This window comes from Coturnix japonica, chromosome 3, assembly GCF_001577835.2.
Source record: "Coturnix japonica isolate 7356 chromosome 3, Coturnix japonica 2.1, whole genome shotgun sequence".
In the NCBI taxonomy this organism is placed as follows: Eukaryota; Metazoa; Chordata; class Aves; order Galliformes; family Phasianidae; genus Coturnix; species Coturnix japonica.
Genome location: NC_029518.1, coordinates 4,652,166 through 4,667,457, shown reverse-complemented (window position 1 = coordinate 4,667,457; position 15,292 = coordinate 4,652,166). Strand labels below are relative to the sequence as shown.

The 15,292-nt window shown below is 45.6% G+C and overlaps 4 protein-coding genes and 1 long non-coding RNA gene across 9 annotated transcripts in view; 3 read left to right on the top strand and 2 right to left on the bottom strand.

Moving 5' to 3' along the window:
• ASB3 (ankyrin repeat and SOCS box containing 3) overlaps positions 1-8,187 on the top strand; it is a 30,428-nt gene extending 22,241 nt beyond the window's left edge. The window contains exon 11 of one of the 2 annotated variants that reach the window (XR_001553703.2): positions 5,727-8,187. The gene's annotated coding sequence lies outside the window, so the exon portion shown is untranslated. Of the gene's footprint in view, positions 1-5,670 lie in introns of both variants that reach the window. The other variant, XR_001553704.2, reaches the window with a different exon arrangement.
• On the bottom strand, positions 138-14,288 carry NPHP1 (nephrocystin 1). 4 transcript variants are annotated; one of them, XM_015856656.2, is made up of 20 exons: positions 14,129-14,288; positions 13,557-13,621; positions 12,319-12,379; positions 11,761-11,897; positions 11,177-11,384; positions 10,774-10,875; positions 10,015-10,103; positions 9,487-9,529; positions 9,016-9,100; positions 8,272-8,366; positions 7,780-7,908; positions 6,826-6,900; positions 6,479-6,589; positions 5,353-5,435; positions 4,682-4,758; positions 4,366-4,462; positions 3,857-3,969; positions 2,168-2,241; positions 1,762-1,806; positions 138-574 (listed from the first exon to the last, which is right to left on the bottom strand). In XM_015856656.2, exons 1-20 carry the CDS (start codon positions 14,192-14,194, stop codon positions 296-298), a joined length of 2,034 nt encoding a protein of 677 aa, XP_015712142.1. In that variant the 5' UTR covers positions 14,195-14,288; the 3' UTR covers positions 138-295. The 4 variants fall into 4 exon arrangements, with proteins under 4 accessions (XP_015712142.1, XP_015712141.1, XP_015712143.1 ...); XM_015856655.2 differs by lacking the exon at positions 14,129-14,288 and adding an exon at positions 13,806-13,976 and having other exon boundaries at positions 143-574; XM_015856657.2 differs by lacking the exons at positions 10,774-10,875; positions 14,129-14,288 and adding an exon at positions 13,806-13,976 and having other exon boundaries at positions 143-574.
• Positions 10,097-11,607, top strand: LOC116653256. The gene is made up of 2 exons (XR_004306813.1): positions 10,097-10,358; positions 10,973-11,607. It is a non-coding gene; the product is annotated as an uncharacterized LOC116653256 (long non-coding RNA).
• On the bottom strand, positions 13,999-15,032 carry MTLN (mitoregulin). Its single transcript, XM_032443889.1, has one exon. It carries the CDS (start codon positions 14,655-14,657, stop codon positions 14,259-14,261), a length of 399 nt encoding a protein of 132 aa, XP_032299780.1. The 5' UTR covers positions 14,658-15,032; the 3' UTR covers positions 13,999-14,258.
• LOC107310737 (two pore calcium channel protein 1-like) overlaps positions 14,501-15,292 on the top strand; it is a 13,969-nt gene continuing 13,177 nt past the window's right edge. The window contains exons 1-2 of the mRNA XM_015856645.2: positions 14,501-14,598; positions 14,737-14,819. Of these exons, the coding sequence (XP_015712131.1) occupies positions 14,578-14,598; positions 14,737-14,819 (104 nt within the window). The 5' untranslated portion in view covers positions 14,501-14,577. The remainder of the gene's footprint in view (positions 14,599-14,736; positions 14,820-15,292) is intronic.

The following is a 15,292-nucleotide window of genomic DNA, read 5'->3' as shown; positions in this document are numbered from 1 at the left end:
TCACCCTGGTCAAAACAGAACTGGGAATCAATTGAAAGCTGTGCGAGAGAAATGCTGCCCCAGCATTCGCTCTGCTTCAGCACAGGACAACCGTGGCTACAAGAGGCTCATGTAGCAACAGAAAGCCATACACTGCAAAGGGGAAAAGGTAATATAATTTATTTTAGTCGAACCAATGAGACAGTGTTAGTCTCCCTCAAAATGTTGTTTTTAATGTATGAAAATATTTCTTGCAATTCAGACACAACATTTCTCTTTGGCAAAAGTTTACCTACATTGCTACCCTACAATCCATTCATACTGTGGGACTGTTTTTCCTCGTTTCTCCTAAGAAATCGTAGGCCAGCTCTGAGATGTCAAAAGCTGTTTGAGTATTTTCTGGGGACAGCAGAGACTGAAGGGCACCATCATTGTCTCGGCTCTTTCTCAGGAAGTCAGCAATCACCCTCCAGCGAGACGCTTCGGACTCCTCATCTGCCCACTTGTAGCTGGGGAGCAAAGTGGAGCGGAGGAGAGGGAAGGCTGAGTTGTGGTACACCTGGATGAACACAGACTTCAGGAATTCTCGGTCTCTCTGCAAAGAAAAGCATTTGATAACATGCAAATATATGCTGTGCTGTCAAGCACTTCTACATAGGAAAAACAAAACAAGAACATTCAGTTAGCTCCCACTTCCTGGGAGAGCAGACCTTCTTCAACATCTGCCAGTGTTGAAGCATCCTCAAGCATCAGGCTTTCTCCTGGTCCTACCTTCAACTTTGGACAGTCCCTTGTAAAACATGTTTAATTTAGGTTGGGCCAACAGAGGAAACACCACACTGGAAAGTCTAAATAAAAAGTCAACAGTGAACACCATTTTCTTCCTTTTTATTAGTGTATTAGTACTTAATATCTCACTATTAACTCATCTAGTCCCAACTGGCATTGGAACCTCTTTGCTACCCCTGGGAAGCCAAACAGTTCATGTCTCAGCAGAAGATTAGCAGCTGAGTGTCATAAAAGCATGCAAGAAGGAGCAAGACCAAGCTGTCATGCCAGGCAGCAATCCTGCCATAGGAGCGGCACGTGACAAATCAAGTAAAACTGGATGGTTCTAGGATCCTGAGGTGTTATTAATTCACTGAGCAGATCAGCTTACATTTTGGATGAATAGCCTTAAAAAAGCTGTTCTGCTTCTGTGGCGTTTTGCTTTGTTTGCAGAAATGGGGAGCACTCTCTGTACATCTATTCGGTAGCGTACGCAATGAGGACTGCTTACAAGATGGGAAGAGCCTTGCATCAACACCCAGTCTTTCCCATTCAGTTATCTATAGCTACTCTCTGTTCAGAGGATAGGAGACAGGACTAGACACAGGTAAGCTTGCTGATGTGTCCAGTTCCATTTGTCTGCAGCTGTCTGCACACCAAAATGGGAGACCAGAAGCGTTTGACATAGGGAGACTGCAGAACCTGGGGCCTTCCTCCAGGTAGACTGGAACAGGTCTGGAGCTGGGAAGCTGGAGAAGGGAAGATTGTCTTGTGGATGCACACAGCCCTTTTATACCAGTGGAAAGATTTTGCCAGGCAAAAGCTGCAAGCACATTGTGAAAGAGGGACACAAACCTATGACATCTTCCACATCAACAGTTATATTTACAAACACTGAGACATCCATGATGAGGGGAACTATTAACTCCAGCAGCAACACTGGAAGAAAGCTTCTCATTTGTATTAAATTCAGTGTACGTCAAAGAAAAAAAAAACAACTTGGTAATGTATTACCTTTTCTGATCTCTTTAAAGTTCTCTCTCTGTCCACCCAAGCGCTCTGAAACGAAATGTAAAACATACAATGGGAAATCAGATGAGATTGTGGACATCTGGCAAAGGTCCACTTTTACCTGCAAAAATCTCTCTTTCTGCAGCTCCACGGTGGTTTAAGCCGTTGTTGTGGCCCTTCTTTCCTCATGCTCTAATCACTAATTGCTTTGAGTCCCTACATCCTTTTCAGATGTGCTCAGATGTTCTCTTGCTTTTCAAGGCACAAGAGAGCTGCTTCATTATAACTTCTCTGCTGCTTGGCTTTTCCATTTATCTTTTCACAGTATAAATGAAAAAGCTCAAATTACATCAACTAGCTGGGAATTCCGACACACCAGATGAAACTGAACACTATACAGAACACATACCCGCAGCGCATCCATCAGGTCTGGCTGATCCGTGAGTTGCGGAAAAGTTGCTAGAATAGGATTACAGATTAATTCTGGAACAGAAAACAAACACATTGGAGGCAAAGAAGAAATCAGATGGTTTTCAAGGCAGAAGACGTGCTGTGCCTATAAACAGCCCCCTCCCCAAACTCTTCAGAGGGAAAATTGGCTGTAATAGTACTCCAGAGCTGCAAAGATTGAAGAGGTCTCTGACAAGAGCTTTCTACAGCAAACTCTCTAATGGCTGAGATGCAGTTAGCAAAGGACAGAACAGATGTGCATGCAAAAAGAGGAAAAACAACCAAAAAAACCCAATCCAAGAACCAGTTTATTAGGAGAAGCCAGCAAGTGTGATACCATACCAACTTAACCCAAGGGTAGAGGCAGAGTGGGGTGGTTTCCTCACTGCTGCACCTGTCTTTTTTATAAACATCTGAAACTGTGACACCTGGTTTGGATGTTGTGAATAAACATGCTTTCATTCTGCCTTGATCTGGCCTGTGTTGCGTATGGTTTGGGGATAGCTGGACAACAACTGCTTTTTCAGAACACAGCAGGCATTTTAAGGCACCCACTTTAGAAGTATTATTGACTTTTAAGTAAGAGCAGCCATTTGCCTTTGTAACATCCGAATGAAAAAAGGGAGAAAACTGCAACCTGAACAGCTTCTGAACTGAGGGGGTAAAGTCTTTAAAACAACTCAAATCAAGACTGAATCCAAATGGCAGCAATTTAACAGAGATCATCAGCCTGATGTATTGTCCTATGTTACAAAGTTCAAATCAGGCAGCTAAGGTGGGTCTTAGTTGGCCTTGAAACACTGAGCATCTTCAGTTTGTCAGTGACAGGCTGAATAAATAAAGCATTCATTCATTCATTCAAGGGTCTGACTTGTATGTACACTTCGACTGCTCGCTGTCTGAAAGCTCATGAAAACCAGGAAGGCAGTTTAGTTCTAAGCATCTTCAAAAGGTGAACCCGTAATTCCGGTGCCTCAGTATGGCATCACATGGATTGTAGGTTAAAATGCTTAGTAAACGTACAAGGAAATGTATTTGCCATAGGAACAGTCTGGGAAAGAGACTGCCATCATTCTGCCATCATTCAGTCTGGGAAAGAGACAGAGAAGAAAGCACAAGGAAATTACTCTGCAGTAGCACTGCCAATCCATGTGTAGTAGAGTTAAGACATGTAGTGTTTTCTGTATATCAAGTGTGAGTGTGTAACAGGAGACTGTAAGCTATCACAGTTCTGCTGAAGGAAAGCAAAACTACTGCGGTGGTTTCTGCCATCTTGCTGTGTGAACTGGTGCCAAACGAGGCAACGCATGAGATGCAAGTTGAAATATTTCTAGTTTGAAATGCAAACACACCAAGAGGCTGTTCCCTTCTGTTAGCAGGGACAACAGCTTTCAATTTGCTCCCACTGCACCTGCAGACAGAAAGTTTAAACACTGAAATCCTTGACAGAGGGAACGTGGCTTCCGATCAGCACCTCTTCCCTACCAGGAAACAAAATGCTAAGAGCAGTCTGTGTCATTGAGAGTTGCTCCTGCAGCCCCATTTAATGTTACGAAGGCTCTGGAGTGACTACTTCTCTTTGGGAATGTGATCCTCTTTTAAACACCCTCCACTACTGAATTCTTCCGTACAGCAGCACAATCCTTACCTGCACTTTGCATGTTTATTCTGTCTCTCAGGAGTGCGTCACCAAGTATTTGTCGATAGAATATCAAGAGATGGATGCAGCACATACTGCCAATTAACGTTTCTGGTAACAAACTATTGGGAAAAGAAAGAACACGTAATGAAGTTTTTATTCAAAACGTTCCTGCAAAGCACTGCTCTCAAAGTAAAAGAATACCGACAGGTTCAGAGAGGTGCCTGTATCAGCTCAGATGGGCGCCTCCATGAAGCACACAGCCTGGGAGGGCACACACTGATACAGCTCTAACAGCCAGATTTCTGCTGTTGCAGTTTTCAGTCTCCTCTAATTTAAAGCTTTTTGCTTGTTTTCAACAGTACAGTTTTAAGCCTCAGAGAATGAATGTAACACGCAGGTGGGACAGCGCTCAGATTTTTCCATAGCCTGTGTTGCAGGGAAGGAGAACACTTCAGACAGATCTCTGGGACCATTCTAAGCTACACTCTCATTTTACAGCACACACTGATACTTACTTCATGATGTCTTTTGACTGCGTGCTTAATGACCTCAGCTTCACTACAAGCACAGGCTGCTTCCTGAGTGATATAAGCTGATGAAGAACACCACTGCCTGATGAAGAAATAAATACACAGTTAATTAGTCACTTGGAAATAACACGGAGAATTATATTACGTGAATAGATATTGACATTTGCAAAACATGAACCTACAAAACAATACCAGACTGTGGTGACTGCATGTTAAGAACAGCCCCAGCTGAGCTCTGGGTGCTATAAAATAGGTATGACATATATTGTTTTACTTATGAAATGTTTGTGGGAAACCATACCTCTCCTTGATAGCGATGGGTCAACCTCAATGCCTCTCTCATAGGGAGTACCACCATTTAATGGCAGCTCATACAGTCTGTAAAGGAAGAGCAGCATGGTAAAACAATGTATGGATATGTGAACACAGCATAACTAGGAGAGAAACCTGCTATCTCAAATAAAAACCTGGCAGTGCTTGGGATTATGGCTGGTATTATATGTGAAATGACTACAGCTCACCACTAAGCAGCAAAACCTCAGGTGATAAATTTAACACTTGTATTATATTGGGAAACGAGTTGATTACTGGAAGTTAGCAGCAATGATACCAATATTTTCCTTGTATGCAAACTATCCGCTGTTTCACTCAAGTGTTCCTAAGGAATCACTGCTGAAGCACTGAATTTTAGATGCAGAAGGTTTTAAATGTTTAACTATAATGTAATCACAGATCTGTCAGTCAACGTTGAAGTAACCACGTGATTTCACTCTGCAGAGACCGTGTTTGACTCAGTGAACAGAAAACAATGCTAGAGACCAGATTTAGAAGAGTTACAAAGGCTAATACTCACATATGAGGTTGGACTACACCTGCCCATATCAATACCTGCCCATGTTAGATATGAACTTCACTCCTAACCTAAAACATGTATATGTGTAGATACAGAGATGGAGAACATCATAAACTTACTTGGAAGGAACAGGCATTCCATCAGAAGTAAAAAGCTTCTGAAATGCCCAGCCACAGCTTAGCTCCTGTCGTTCACCTGTTGACTGCAAAACAAAAGAGGAATGTAAACCTGAGCAGCTTAACCAGATGTTCTACACCACCCAGCAGAAAAGCTATGGTTGATCATCCACATAAAGCCAAAAAAACCACACTGAAGGAAAACCTACATATACCAAATACTAGAAAGCTTTACTACCAAGGGGAAATGGAGCAGATTCTGTGTGCCAGCTCTATCCTAGATCAGCTGCATGACCCTGAGAGTACCATTTTACCTTTCAGGATCTCAACTTGAGTGAATACCAAGTGAAAGCACATAGAGTTTCTTTCTTTTTAAGGTGGTCTAATGGATGAAGCAGAGAGAAAGCCCCAGAGCACTCCTAACAGGTAGGAACTTGCGCATACTCCTTTGTTTAACAGCATTCTTCAAATAGAAGCTGACAACTTTATATAACCTTGACTATTCAGATTTGCATAAGAAGGGCTTTATCTCTGGTTAGGACTCTGTGAACCATCACTGCACATCTTCACCACCAGCACTTACACAGTCTCATAGACAAAGCAGCTGAGATCTGAGGACCTCCCCCAGGAAGGCACTGTTTCCTTCAAACAGTAGTGCTTCCTATCCCCCTTTCTGTTAGTTCTTATGGAAAAAGTGCTTTACTACCTACTGTGTCGCCAACCACTGTACGTTCAGAAGCACCTCCTAGATGGATAGAAGGATATACCTTACAGAGACCAGTGTTCTATAAAACCCAGTAACACAGGAGAGAAAAGGCCCTTTGTGATCACATTACACAAAGTCTTCAGCAGAAACTGTTTTGGCATAAGAAAAACTACATTTATGTCCTGTAAAGAATAAAAGGCTTTCTCACAAATTATTGCCTAAAACTAGATTTTCTCAAAGCCAACACTCTCTCCTCACTTCATGTGCCAAGTTATAGACAATTTTACAATGTCAAGGAGAAAACCCCGAAACTTCCATTTGGATATCACAGTCCTCTGTTAAGATACTGCAGCTTACCATGGAAAGCAGGACAGCTGATTTGCTTGCTTTATAAACATGCTCGAAATGATTTTATACACTTACGTTGCGAATGTAAGTGATGCCAAGTTCGAATAGTAAACCAATGTCTGAAGATAAGGAATTGGACCTGACAAAACAGTCACCATCCAGTAAGCTGGGTGAAATGCCTGTTACCTTTACAGAGGGGGAAGAAATAACAATGTACATGTTAAGAAAAAGAAAGCCAGCAGTCACCTCTGAATTCTAAAGTCAATTAAACACATCACTAATTTACATAAGATCTCAGACCCAACCCCATTGCATATAGAAGAAAATGAGAAGTGGAGAACCAATTTGAGTTGAAACCATTGCTCTGTTTATTCTTCACGTTGCCTTTAACCACGGCTGTGCTACGAAGCACAGATACCTACCCTTGCAGAAAAGGTCCACGTCTGAGGGTTTTTAGGTTGCCACGTAGCTCTCACTGTATGAATGTTACTCAGTACCTAAAACATGATAGTAGGGAAAAATGCTAAAACAAGTTTTAGCAGCAGTGCCAGGGCCTCACCACCCTGTAAGTAAGAAATCTGAGCATGACCCTGCCCCAAATATTCCCAGGCCCATCAGAGAGAACAGAGCAGCCCAAACAGGGCTCACCTCCACTAACACAAAGAAGCACAACAACAGGTGGAAGAACCAAAACTGTGGATGCACAGAAATGGAGTCCCCACCCCAGCCCCTCCCAGGGCTATCTATGAGCTGGGTGTGACACCCATCAAGATGAGTTAACATGAGGGACACCCAGTATCACAGCCAAAAAAGGGTGCTGCTTAGGGCTGGGAGGCCCTGTAGGGAGGGAGGAAGAGAGAACATCTTGGGACTGCAGGTGCGTAATGTGATGTTCAGAGGAGGAACCACGGCAGAAAGAAGACTGAGGTGGTTTGTGGAATGCACTGAGTGGGACATTACAGGGGTAAGGGGATAAAGCAGTGTGCTTGTGAGAAGGCTGCTATGCATGCCTGGCCATGCCCTGCCCCTGATCAGTGCAGTTTATCCTGTCTTCTCATTCAACTTCATTTCTCACTCTTCTTTTTTTCCTTTGTACGCATGAATGGGCTCTCTGTTCTGTGTGCATGCGCATGGAGGCCCAAGTTTCAGCAACCAGAGGCAGCCCACAAGTCGCAGGAAGACTACATGTGACTGCAACTGAATGAGAGTACACACCTCAGCATGCTGTATCAAGCCAGACTAATAGGCAAGCAGGTTGAGCAGCCTGGGAGCCAGTTCTGAGTATATGTCTCTGAGGCAACTGGAGGAGATGGCTACCAGAGGGACCAGAGCATCACGTACACCTCATCAAGACCTCTGTTGATAATCAAACTTACCCGACTGCCATCGAATAGACAGAGTCGAACGTGTCTACTGAGAACCTGAATGCTGGATGCTGGGAGAGGAATCGTTTTACAGCTACACAAAGTTACAATCAGGGATACTCGAGTTGGTATAGGGCAGATCTGAAACACAGGCAACAAAAGAAGGAGTAAATCTAGAGGTTCTTTCTGCACATGGTTATCATTTTGTGTTCATTTACAGAGATGACTGACAGTAGTAACTATTGGACTGGATTCCTTGACCCACAAAACTAGCATCGTACTGGTGGCAGCAGCAACATTTCTTCATGTACATAAGATGTTAAAACATATATTGCCTAAAGACTCTAGGTTGACAGTGAAGAACTCTATCGTTATTTCACAGCAAAATTGATCTACTAATACAAAACTTCTTTTTTTTAAGGTTGCTAGCAGTTCATATCTACAGGTGTTGTCATTTTCCCTGGAACCAAAAAGCATCACAGCTTTCTTATCAGTCATACTCACAGTATTTTTTTCAGGGTCCCACACCAAATCTTTAAAAGCCAGCTGGGATGGAGTAAGTTTAGGCTGCAAGAAGTAACTTGCTCTGAACTGATTACCTGAAACAAAAGCCATTGAGGTAGTAGGTAGGTAGGTAGGTAGATAGATAGATAGATAGATAGATAGATAGATAGATAGATAGATAGATAGATACCCTAAGAGTCTTTTATGACCATTATTGCCACAAAATGAATGATGACCAAAATTCAGATTTGGCTAAGGTCCGTTTAAAAATTTGACAATACTGAAGAGGTTTCTACTACAAGTACCCTCTAAAATGGGAAAAGCTATTAGGAAAAGTCTTCTGCTGTATTCCATTTTAGAATCATTGGAATTAATTTTGTTGACTAAGCTACTGACTGGAAACAGCTTTAAGTGAAAAGATTAAGAAAAATGAGATATGTTGGATCTTCTGAAGTCTCTTCATGGAAACTCTGTGAGAAGAAGGGAAGGATATTAAAATTCATAATTTTCTGTCATGACAAAAAACAGGAAGAGTCTTCCTGGATTTCACTCAGATAGATTCAACTTATTTGATTAAGGGGAAGAAAAAAAAACACCTTTTAATACATTATTTAACTGGCCAAGTACACCCTCAATTACAATAAAGCAATGAAGATTTTAGCCCTGTCACTATCCTATTGGACTAAAAAATTCACAGCAGGCACCTCTAAATCCTGCATTGCAGTTATTGTGAGAAAACCTTACCTTCTTCTAAGAGCTGGGAAAGTGTGGATAGACGGAATCCTGCAGGAACAACTCCCATGGCTGCCAATATCTCTACTGTGTCACTCTATTAAAAAACAAAAGTGGCTATTTGTGTTCCTGCTGTTCGACAGCTAATTTGATTCTCATTTACCAGTCATACACAACCACTAGCAAAGACCTGAGGTATCAGCCACCTAACTTTACTTTGAAGCTGGTTTGATCCAATCCAAGGAATTACTTTGTGTTGTGTATGACCCCAGACAGACTCATTCTGTTAAATCCCCCTTCCATTACAAAGCAGTAGAGGCACAGCCTGTTAACAAAATAAAATCACGCCCATGAAAAAGAACTGGTGTTCATTAGAAACAACGGTCTATACTATGAGACGTGGTGATTACTAAAAGTCAAATCTTGTTTAAAAATAATTAACATTAAGATAGATTATATTGATACGCAGGAGATAAACCCTACCTCTGTGATAGCTTTTCTTACAGCACTCCAGTGAGAGTCTGTTCTGGAAGAAAAAAAGAAAGATTTTTCTTTCATAACATGTTATAGTCATGTGGACAAAAATCTGAACACTAAATACATGCTTGCTGCATTATCCAATGAGCTGAAACATGAGGTGACATGAGGAAGGGTGGGCTTCCAGGTGGTGGCAGAGAAGTGACAGAGGCAGCTGTTCCTGTGGAGAAGCAGATTTTGGTTTGGACAGGAAGAAGGGCTGAAGTTCAGCATGAAAGTCCATTCCAGCTTCTCCATTAGAACTTTTTGTCAGTGAGGCCCAGGCTCTTGGAAGCCCAGGGCAGGCGGGAAGCTGGGCCTTTGCTCAGCTCTGGACAAAGAAGACTGAGGGTGGATGGAGGGCAGCAGAGATACCCCCACCAGGGCAGCACCACAGGATGGGAAAGGCCTTGGCACCCCCAGCACCTGGTGGTTGCTATGAGGGTGGCAGTTGGCCAACGTTATACTTATTTGCCTTTGCATCATTCCATTTACCTTTTTTTAATTTCAGTTCCATCTGCTGTTTCATCCACCACTTCTATGTGTCCATCACTTTCCTCTTGGCTTTCATCTTCATTATGGACCTATAAATCAGATTCAGAAGGGATAAGTGCTGGATTTTTTCACAGTTGTGCTCTTAAAAATGTTTTCTCCAAACACAGCACACGTGAATGGCTTAGAAGAGGAGATCTGTCTGTAACGACTGTCACTGAACAACTCTGCCCTTAGGTCTGCAGCTACAGCAGGGGATTGGACTATTCCTACAAAGACATTCTAAGCAAGAAAAGAGCCACCCAACAAACCCTATGTTCTGAAAAGTGCTGTTCCACTGCGTAAAGGTCAGTCTAGCAGAGCTCAGTGAGCCAAATTGTGTACCCACATTTACACGTCCATCACAGCTGTACACTGGATACATGCCCAAGAATAAACATACTAACACAAGTAAGCCATTAAAAAAACAGGGGGAGGGAACAAAACTTTAACAATCAATTTCAAAAAAGGTCTTTTCCCATCAAATCACCAACACAACCCGGCTTTTACATGAACTGATGCTTCACATGAATCACGAAAAGCAAGGATTAGTCCACTACAGCTTGGAGCCTTCAGAGCTGATCTTTAGTGGCAGACTACAGCACTAAAATACCACTGCATGCACACGTAAGCACTGTGACCGATTTCAGGCAGCAATATGATTAATGTACATAGCACTACAGAGGTGAGGCTAGAACAGGAGGCCGCATGCAGCACACTAACCGCCAGATAGGTCCTAGGCACGAGGCCTCTCTCCCCTTTTGAGTTCTCGGCTACCCACCAGCCATCCGCCTTCTTATCATGTATAAGCAGGACTTCACCTTTCTTTGCCATTAGGAGAGATGGAGAAAAAAGACAACCAAATATTTCAAAATGACACCAAACACGATTTGAATAACAATTCAATTGTTCTCTCTCACAGGTCACAGACTACAGCCACAGATTCTGCTGCTACAGAAAGAGGCAAAAGAACGCTGAACTGCAGTAAGGGAAATGCAGACTGGGGGAAGCCTTTCTTCCTCAAATCTTTCTGAATCCCAAAAGCATAGGATTTCATTATTGCCACCACTTAATACAGAATGACCCGCAGCACCAACATGGCAATCAATTCTATGGGCCTGCTTACCGTAAATGTGAGGTCCCCTTCCTGCTGTGCATTAAAGCTTCCCACTGCAATGCATTCTTTAACATCAGGATCATCCAAGTTATCCCCATCTTCCTCATCTGCTTCTTCACTTTCTTCTTCCTCACTGCTTTCACCATTGTCATCAGCACCCTCATCCTCTTCTTTATCTTTGTGTTCTCTCCGAGAATCTTTCAGACTCCCCTTGTTCCTACCCAAAATAAATCAAACTTTTTATTCACTTTTTAATTTTATATATATATATATATTTTAATTGCTGTTAAAGCCTTACAACACGGGCTTCCCTGTGTTATCCAGAAATCTCTTTGTAGACTCTGGCCTGACCTGAAATGGTTTTTCATCCCTAAGAATACAGACCACAGTACAACCTACGTTATATCTCAGCCATTAAACAAAATCCTCGGAAAACTGCAGCGAGGCTCTCTTGATTTCATTAATAAAACAAGCCCCAGGAGAGCCAGCTCTTTTGCAATAACTAATAAGGAGGATAAGCAGTCTTTGAAGGTTCTTTCCAGTGCTGTATGTATGACACTATTTAAGTACAGATGCTTGTTTGGGTTACTTACACCGTGTCCTTTGTAGCTGCATTGTCCTTATCCAAGACATGACAAAATTTCTGCAGCTGCTGGGATAGCTTTAGCAACAGCTTTTCTTCTTCTTCTTTCCTCTGATCGTAATTCCCCACAGGCGCAGGCTCGTCAGCCTGAGGAAGGAAAATACAACAAACCTGGTGTTTCTCTACAGTTTTACAGACACATCTCATGAGTTTTGATATTCCACAGCAGTGATAACTCCCTGCTTATGATATTTTATTGCCTTTTACTTCAACAAAATGAACTTTCACACTACATTTTCAAACTACATTCTCCTCTCCCAACACAATGGAGTGGGTTGATAAACACCTTTAAATATATTGGGTCAAGAAAGATTTTAATGCGCATAACAAAGCATTAAGAATATGCTTTCAGATCATATACATTAATCTCAGAGATCCCATTCGTAGGTTATGTGGTGCTAGGCATTACTTTCATCCTGAGGCATCTGAAATTGAAGCAGGTTACCATTCTCTGAATATTTACCACAATATGTTACAGGGAAAACCATTAGCAAGTCTCTATACCTACCTTTTTCAAACTACGAAGAGTATTTGTATTCTCGTCCACCAGTTTCTGCAGCTGAAAACACCTGCATTGAAAGCAAGACAGACAGCGTTACCTTACATCTGGTTGACGGGATATTGAATCACAAAATCACTTAAATGCGTATGTTTAGATGCCCATACCTTCTCAAAGCTGTATGAACACAAAGCTTTACAAAAAGAGACCAGTTTAATTCCGTCTGTAATTCATAAACCAAGCGTTTGGTGTGTCCTTAGAAGCAGTGTTTTAACAAAACTCAAGAAGCAGCAGCAGCAGATTTGGAGCAGAGGGACAAAATAAGATAATCTCCTGGCTCTGACAAGTTCTTGGTGTCAATCATTCACACAAGAATCCCTGAAGAACAAAGGGATGCGCAGCTTCACTGCTTGTTACCTGTGATGTGCAAGTTCCTGCTTTAAACAACTTCAGCCTTGAGGATTTCAGACAACCTGTGTGGTTACCCGTGCTACATCACTTCACAGGCACTTGCTGTCACTGCCCACACCCAGCACTGGGCAGGGTGCTGAGGGAGCCTGTTGCTGTTGCTGTAGCCTAGTGCTGCTCGGGGATAAGGCAGGAGTGCCACTGCACTATGAAAGCTGAACCCCTGCTTTCCATAATGCCCCAAAGACCAGGTAACACTGCATTAAGTAGAGGCTCTGGTGACTTCCCAGGCTGAACCTCAGCAAGAGAGAGCTGGTTCTGTGTCCTGGTATAGCATAAGTGGAGGCAGGTGATGAGTGGTGTCCCACAAGGGTCTGTCTTTGGATGTGCACTTCTGCATCTTTATCAGTGACTCTGACAGTGGGATTGAGTGTGCTGCTGACAGCACGCTGAGTGGTGTAGCTGATACAGCAGGGGAAGGTGGGATCGTTCAGCCTGGAGAAGAGAAGGCTGCGGAGAGACCTCACTGCGGCCTTATGGTGCCTCAAGGGAACTCATAAATAGGAATGGGAGCAAATTTTACAGTCTGAGTGTCAGGACAAAGAGGAATTTGAGGTTAGACGTTAAGGGGAATTTTCACTCAGAGGCAATGAGACGGACACAGGCTGCCCATAGAACACAGAATGCCCCACTCCTGGTGGTGCCCACGGCTGGATGGAGCCCTGGGCAACAGGGTCAGGTTGGGGTCAGCAGTTTAAGGCGGGGGTTGGTGCCCAATGGTTGTTAAGGTCCGTTCCATCCCCGGTACCGAGCTCCAGGCGCCCCGCAGCCCCGCTCACCTCTGCCTCAAGGCCTCCCGCTGCCCCACGGCCGCGCCCGCGCTCTCTGCCCGCAGCGCCTCCACCTGCAACACAGAGGGGTGCCGTCAGCTGCCGGAAGGGCTCCCCAGCGGCTGCCGGTACCGGTACCGATACCGGTACCGGTACTGATGCCGATACTGATACCGGTACCGGTACTGATACCGATACCGATACTGATACCGATACTGATACCGGTACTGATGCCGATACTGATACCGGTACCGATACCTGCGCCCGCAGCTCCCTGCTCTGGCGCTGCACTCTCTGCAGTGGGCTGCGCGCCCGCCGCCCCGTCATGGTCGCTGGGCAACGGGCGGCGCTGGGAGATGGCGTCACTGCCGGGAGCGCCGCGAGCGTGGGCCGGGATGGAGGATATGGAGTGTATGGAGTATGAACACACAGCAGGAACGAACACACCGAGTCCGACACACACACTCGTTTAATGCCCCGTTTAATGCCCCGTTGGTGCTGCCGGGCGCTGCTCCGTCTCCCCGCTCCCCACTCGTTCCGTCACGCCGGGATCCGCCGCTCGCTGCGCGCCGTGTCCTCACCCACGGCAGCGATGAGCCCGCGGTGCGGTCGGTTCGGTCCGTGTGATCAGCGCTGGCTCCGGGCATCGCCGGGCGGCGGGTCCGCGTGGCTCCGGCCGTACGATCGGGAGCCGGGCAGGGCGGCGCGGGGTCAGGCCGCCTCCAGCTGCTGCCGGGCGGCGTCCAAGCGGCGCTGCAGGCGGCTCTGCCTCCAGCGCAGGAAGCGGCGGCGGGCGCGGGCGGCCTGCCAGCCCACCACGACACCGGTGGCGAAGGCGGCCAGCAGCGCCCAGCGCACCGAGCGGGGCCTCAGCGCATCCAGCACCATCGGGAACGTGGCTGCAGCGCTGCGGGCGGACCCTGCGGCTGCCGCTCCTCCTCCCGGCCCTTCCTCCGCCTCCCGTTTCCGCCGGCGGGGCGGGCCCGTTAAATGCCGCGGGGTCGGCGGGAGGTGAAGCGTTTCCCCGGCCATGGCTGAGGCTGCTTCGCAGGTAGAGCCCTCGCCTCGGGCTGGGAGGTGGCACGGGGTGTAGGGCGGCGTGTGCTCCATCCCCGCCTGCGGGGCAGGGATATCGCCCTCTGCCCCCCTCCCCAAGCACCCCCTGACCTGTGTTTCTTCCCCTCCCCAGGAGCTCCTGCTGGCTGCAGCGTTTGTCTCTGATGCTCAATACAACAGAAATATCCCTTTTAAGACTTCCCCCGAGGCTGTCAGGTAAGGGGGCTGCAGGGCTCCGCTCCCCCAGGCAGCCTGGGAGGGGGCTGCGGTGGGTTCCTTCTCCTAACGAGTAGTGGGGCAGAGGCACGGCTGCACTGAGAGGTGCTGGGGGTTGAGAGAGCTGCAGGTGGGGATGTGGCACTGAGGGGTATGGTCGGGTTGGGCTTAATGATCTCAAAGGACTTACTCCCCAGGAGGGGAGTAAACTCTTCGAAAGGGCTGATAATAGCAGGACATGGGGAAATGGTTTTAAGTTAAAAGAGGGAAGATTTAGGTTGGATGTTAGGGGAAAGTTCTTTACTAAGAGAGTGGTTAGGCCCTGGAACAGGCTGCCCAGGGAGGTTGTGGATGCCCCGTCCTTGGAGGTGTTCAAGGCCAGGTTGGACGGGGCCCTGGGCAACCTGATCTAGTAAATGTGTATGTTTGGTGGCCCTGCCAGGCAGGGGGGTTGGAACTACATGATCCTTGAG

Coding starts and splice junctions, on each gene's coding strand:
- MTLN (XM_032443889.1), bottom strand. CDS start 14,657: ATGGAGCACACGCCGCCCTACACCCCGTGCCACCTCCCAGCCCGAGGC.
- NPHP1 (XM_015856655.2), bottom strand. CDS start 13,874: ATGACGGGGCGGCGGGCGCGCAGCCCACTGCAGAGAGTGCAGCGCCAG. Junction 9,101..9,486: donor TAAGAAAAGCTATCACAGAG/GTAGGGTTTATC, acceptor GTTTTTTAATAG/AGTGACACAGTAGAGATATT. Junction 4,463..4,681: donor CCCATCGCTATCAAGGAGAG/GTATGGTTTCCC, acceptor TTTCTTCATCAG/GCAGTGGTGTTCTTCATCAG.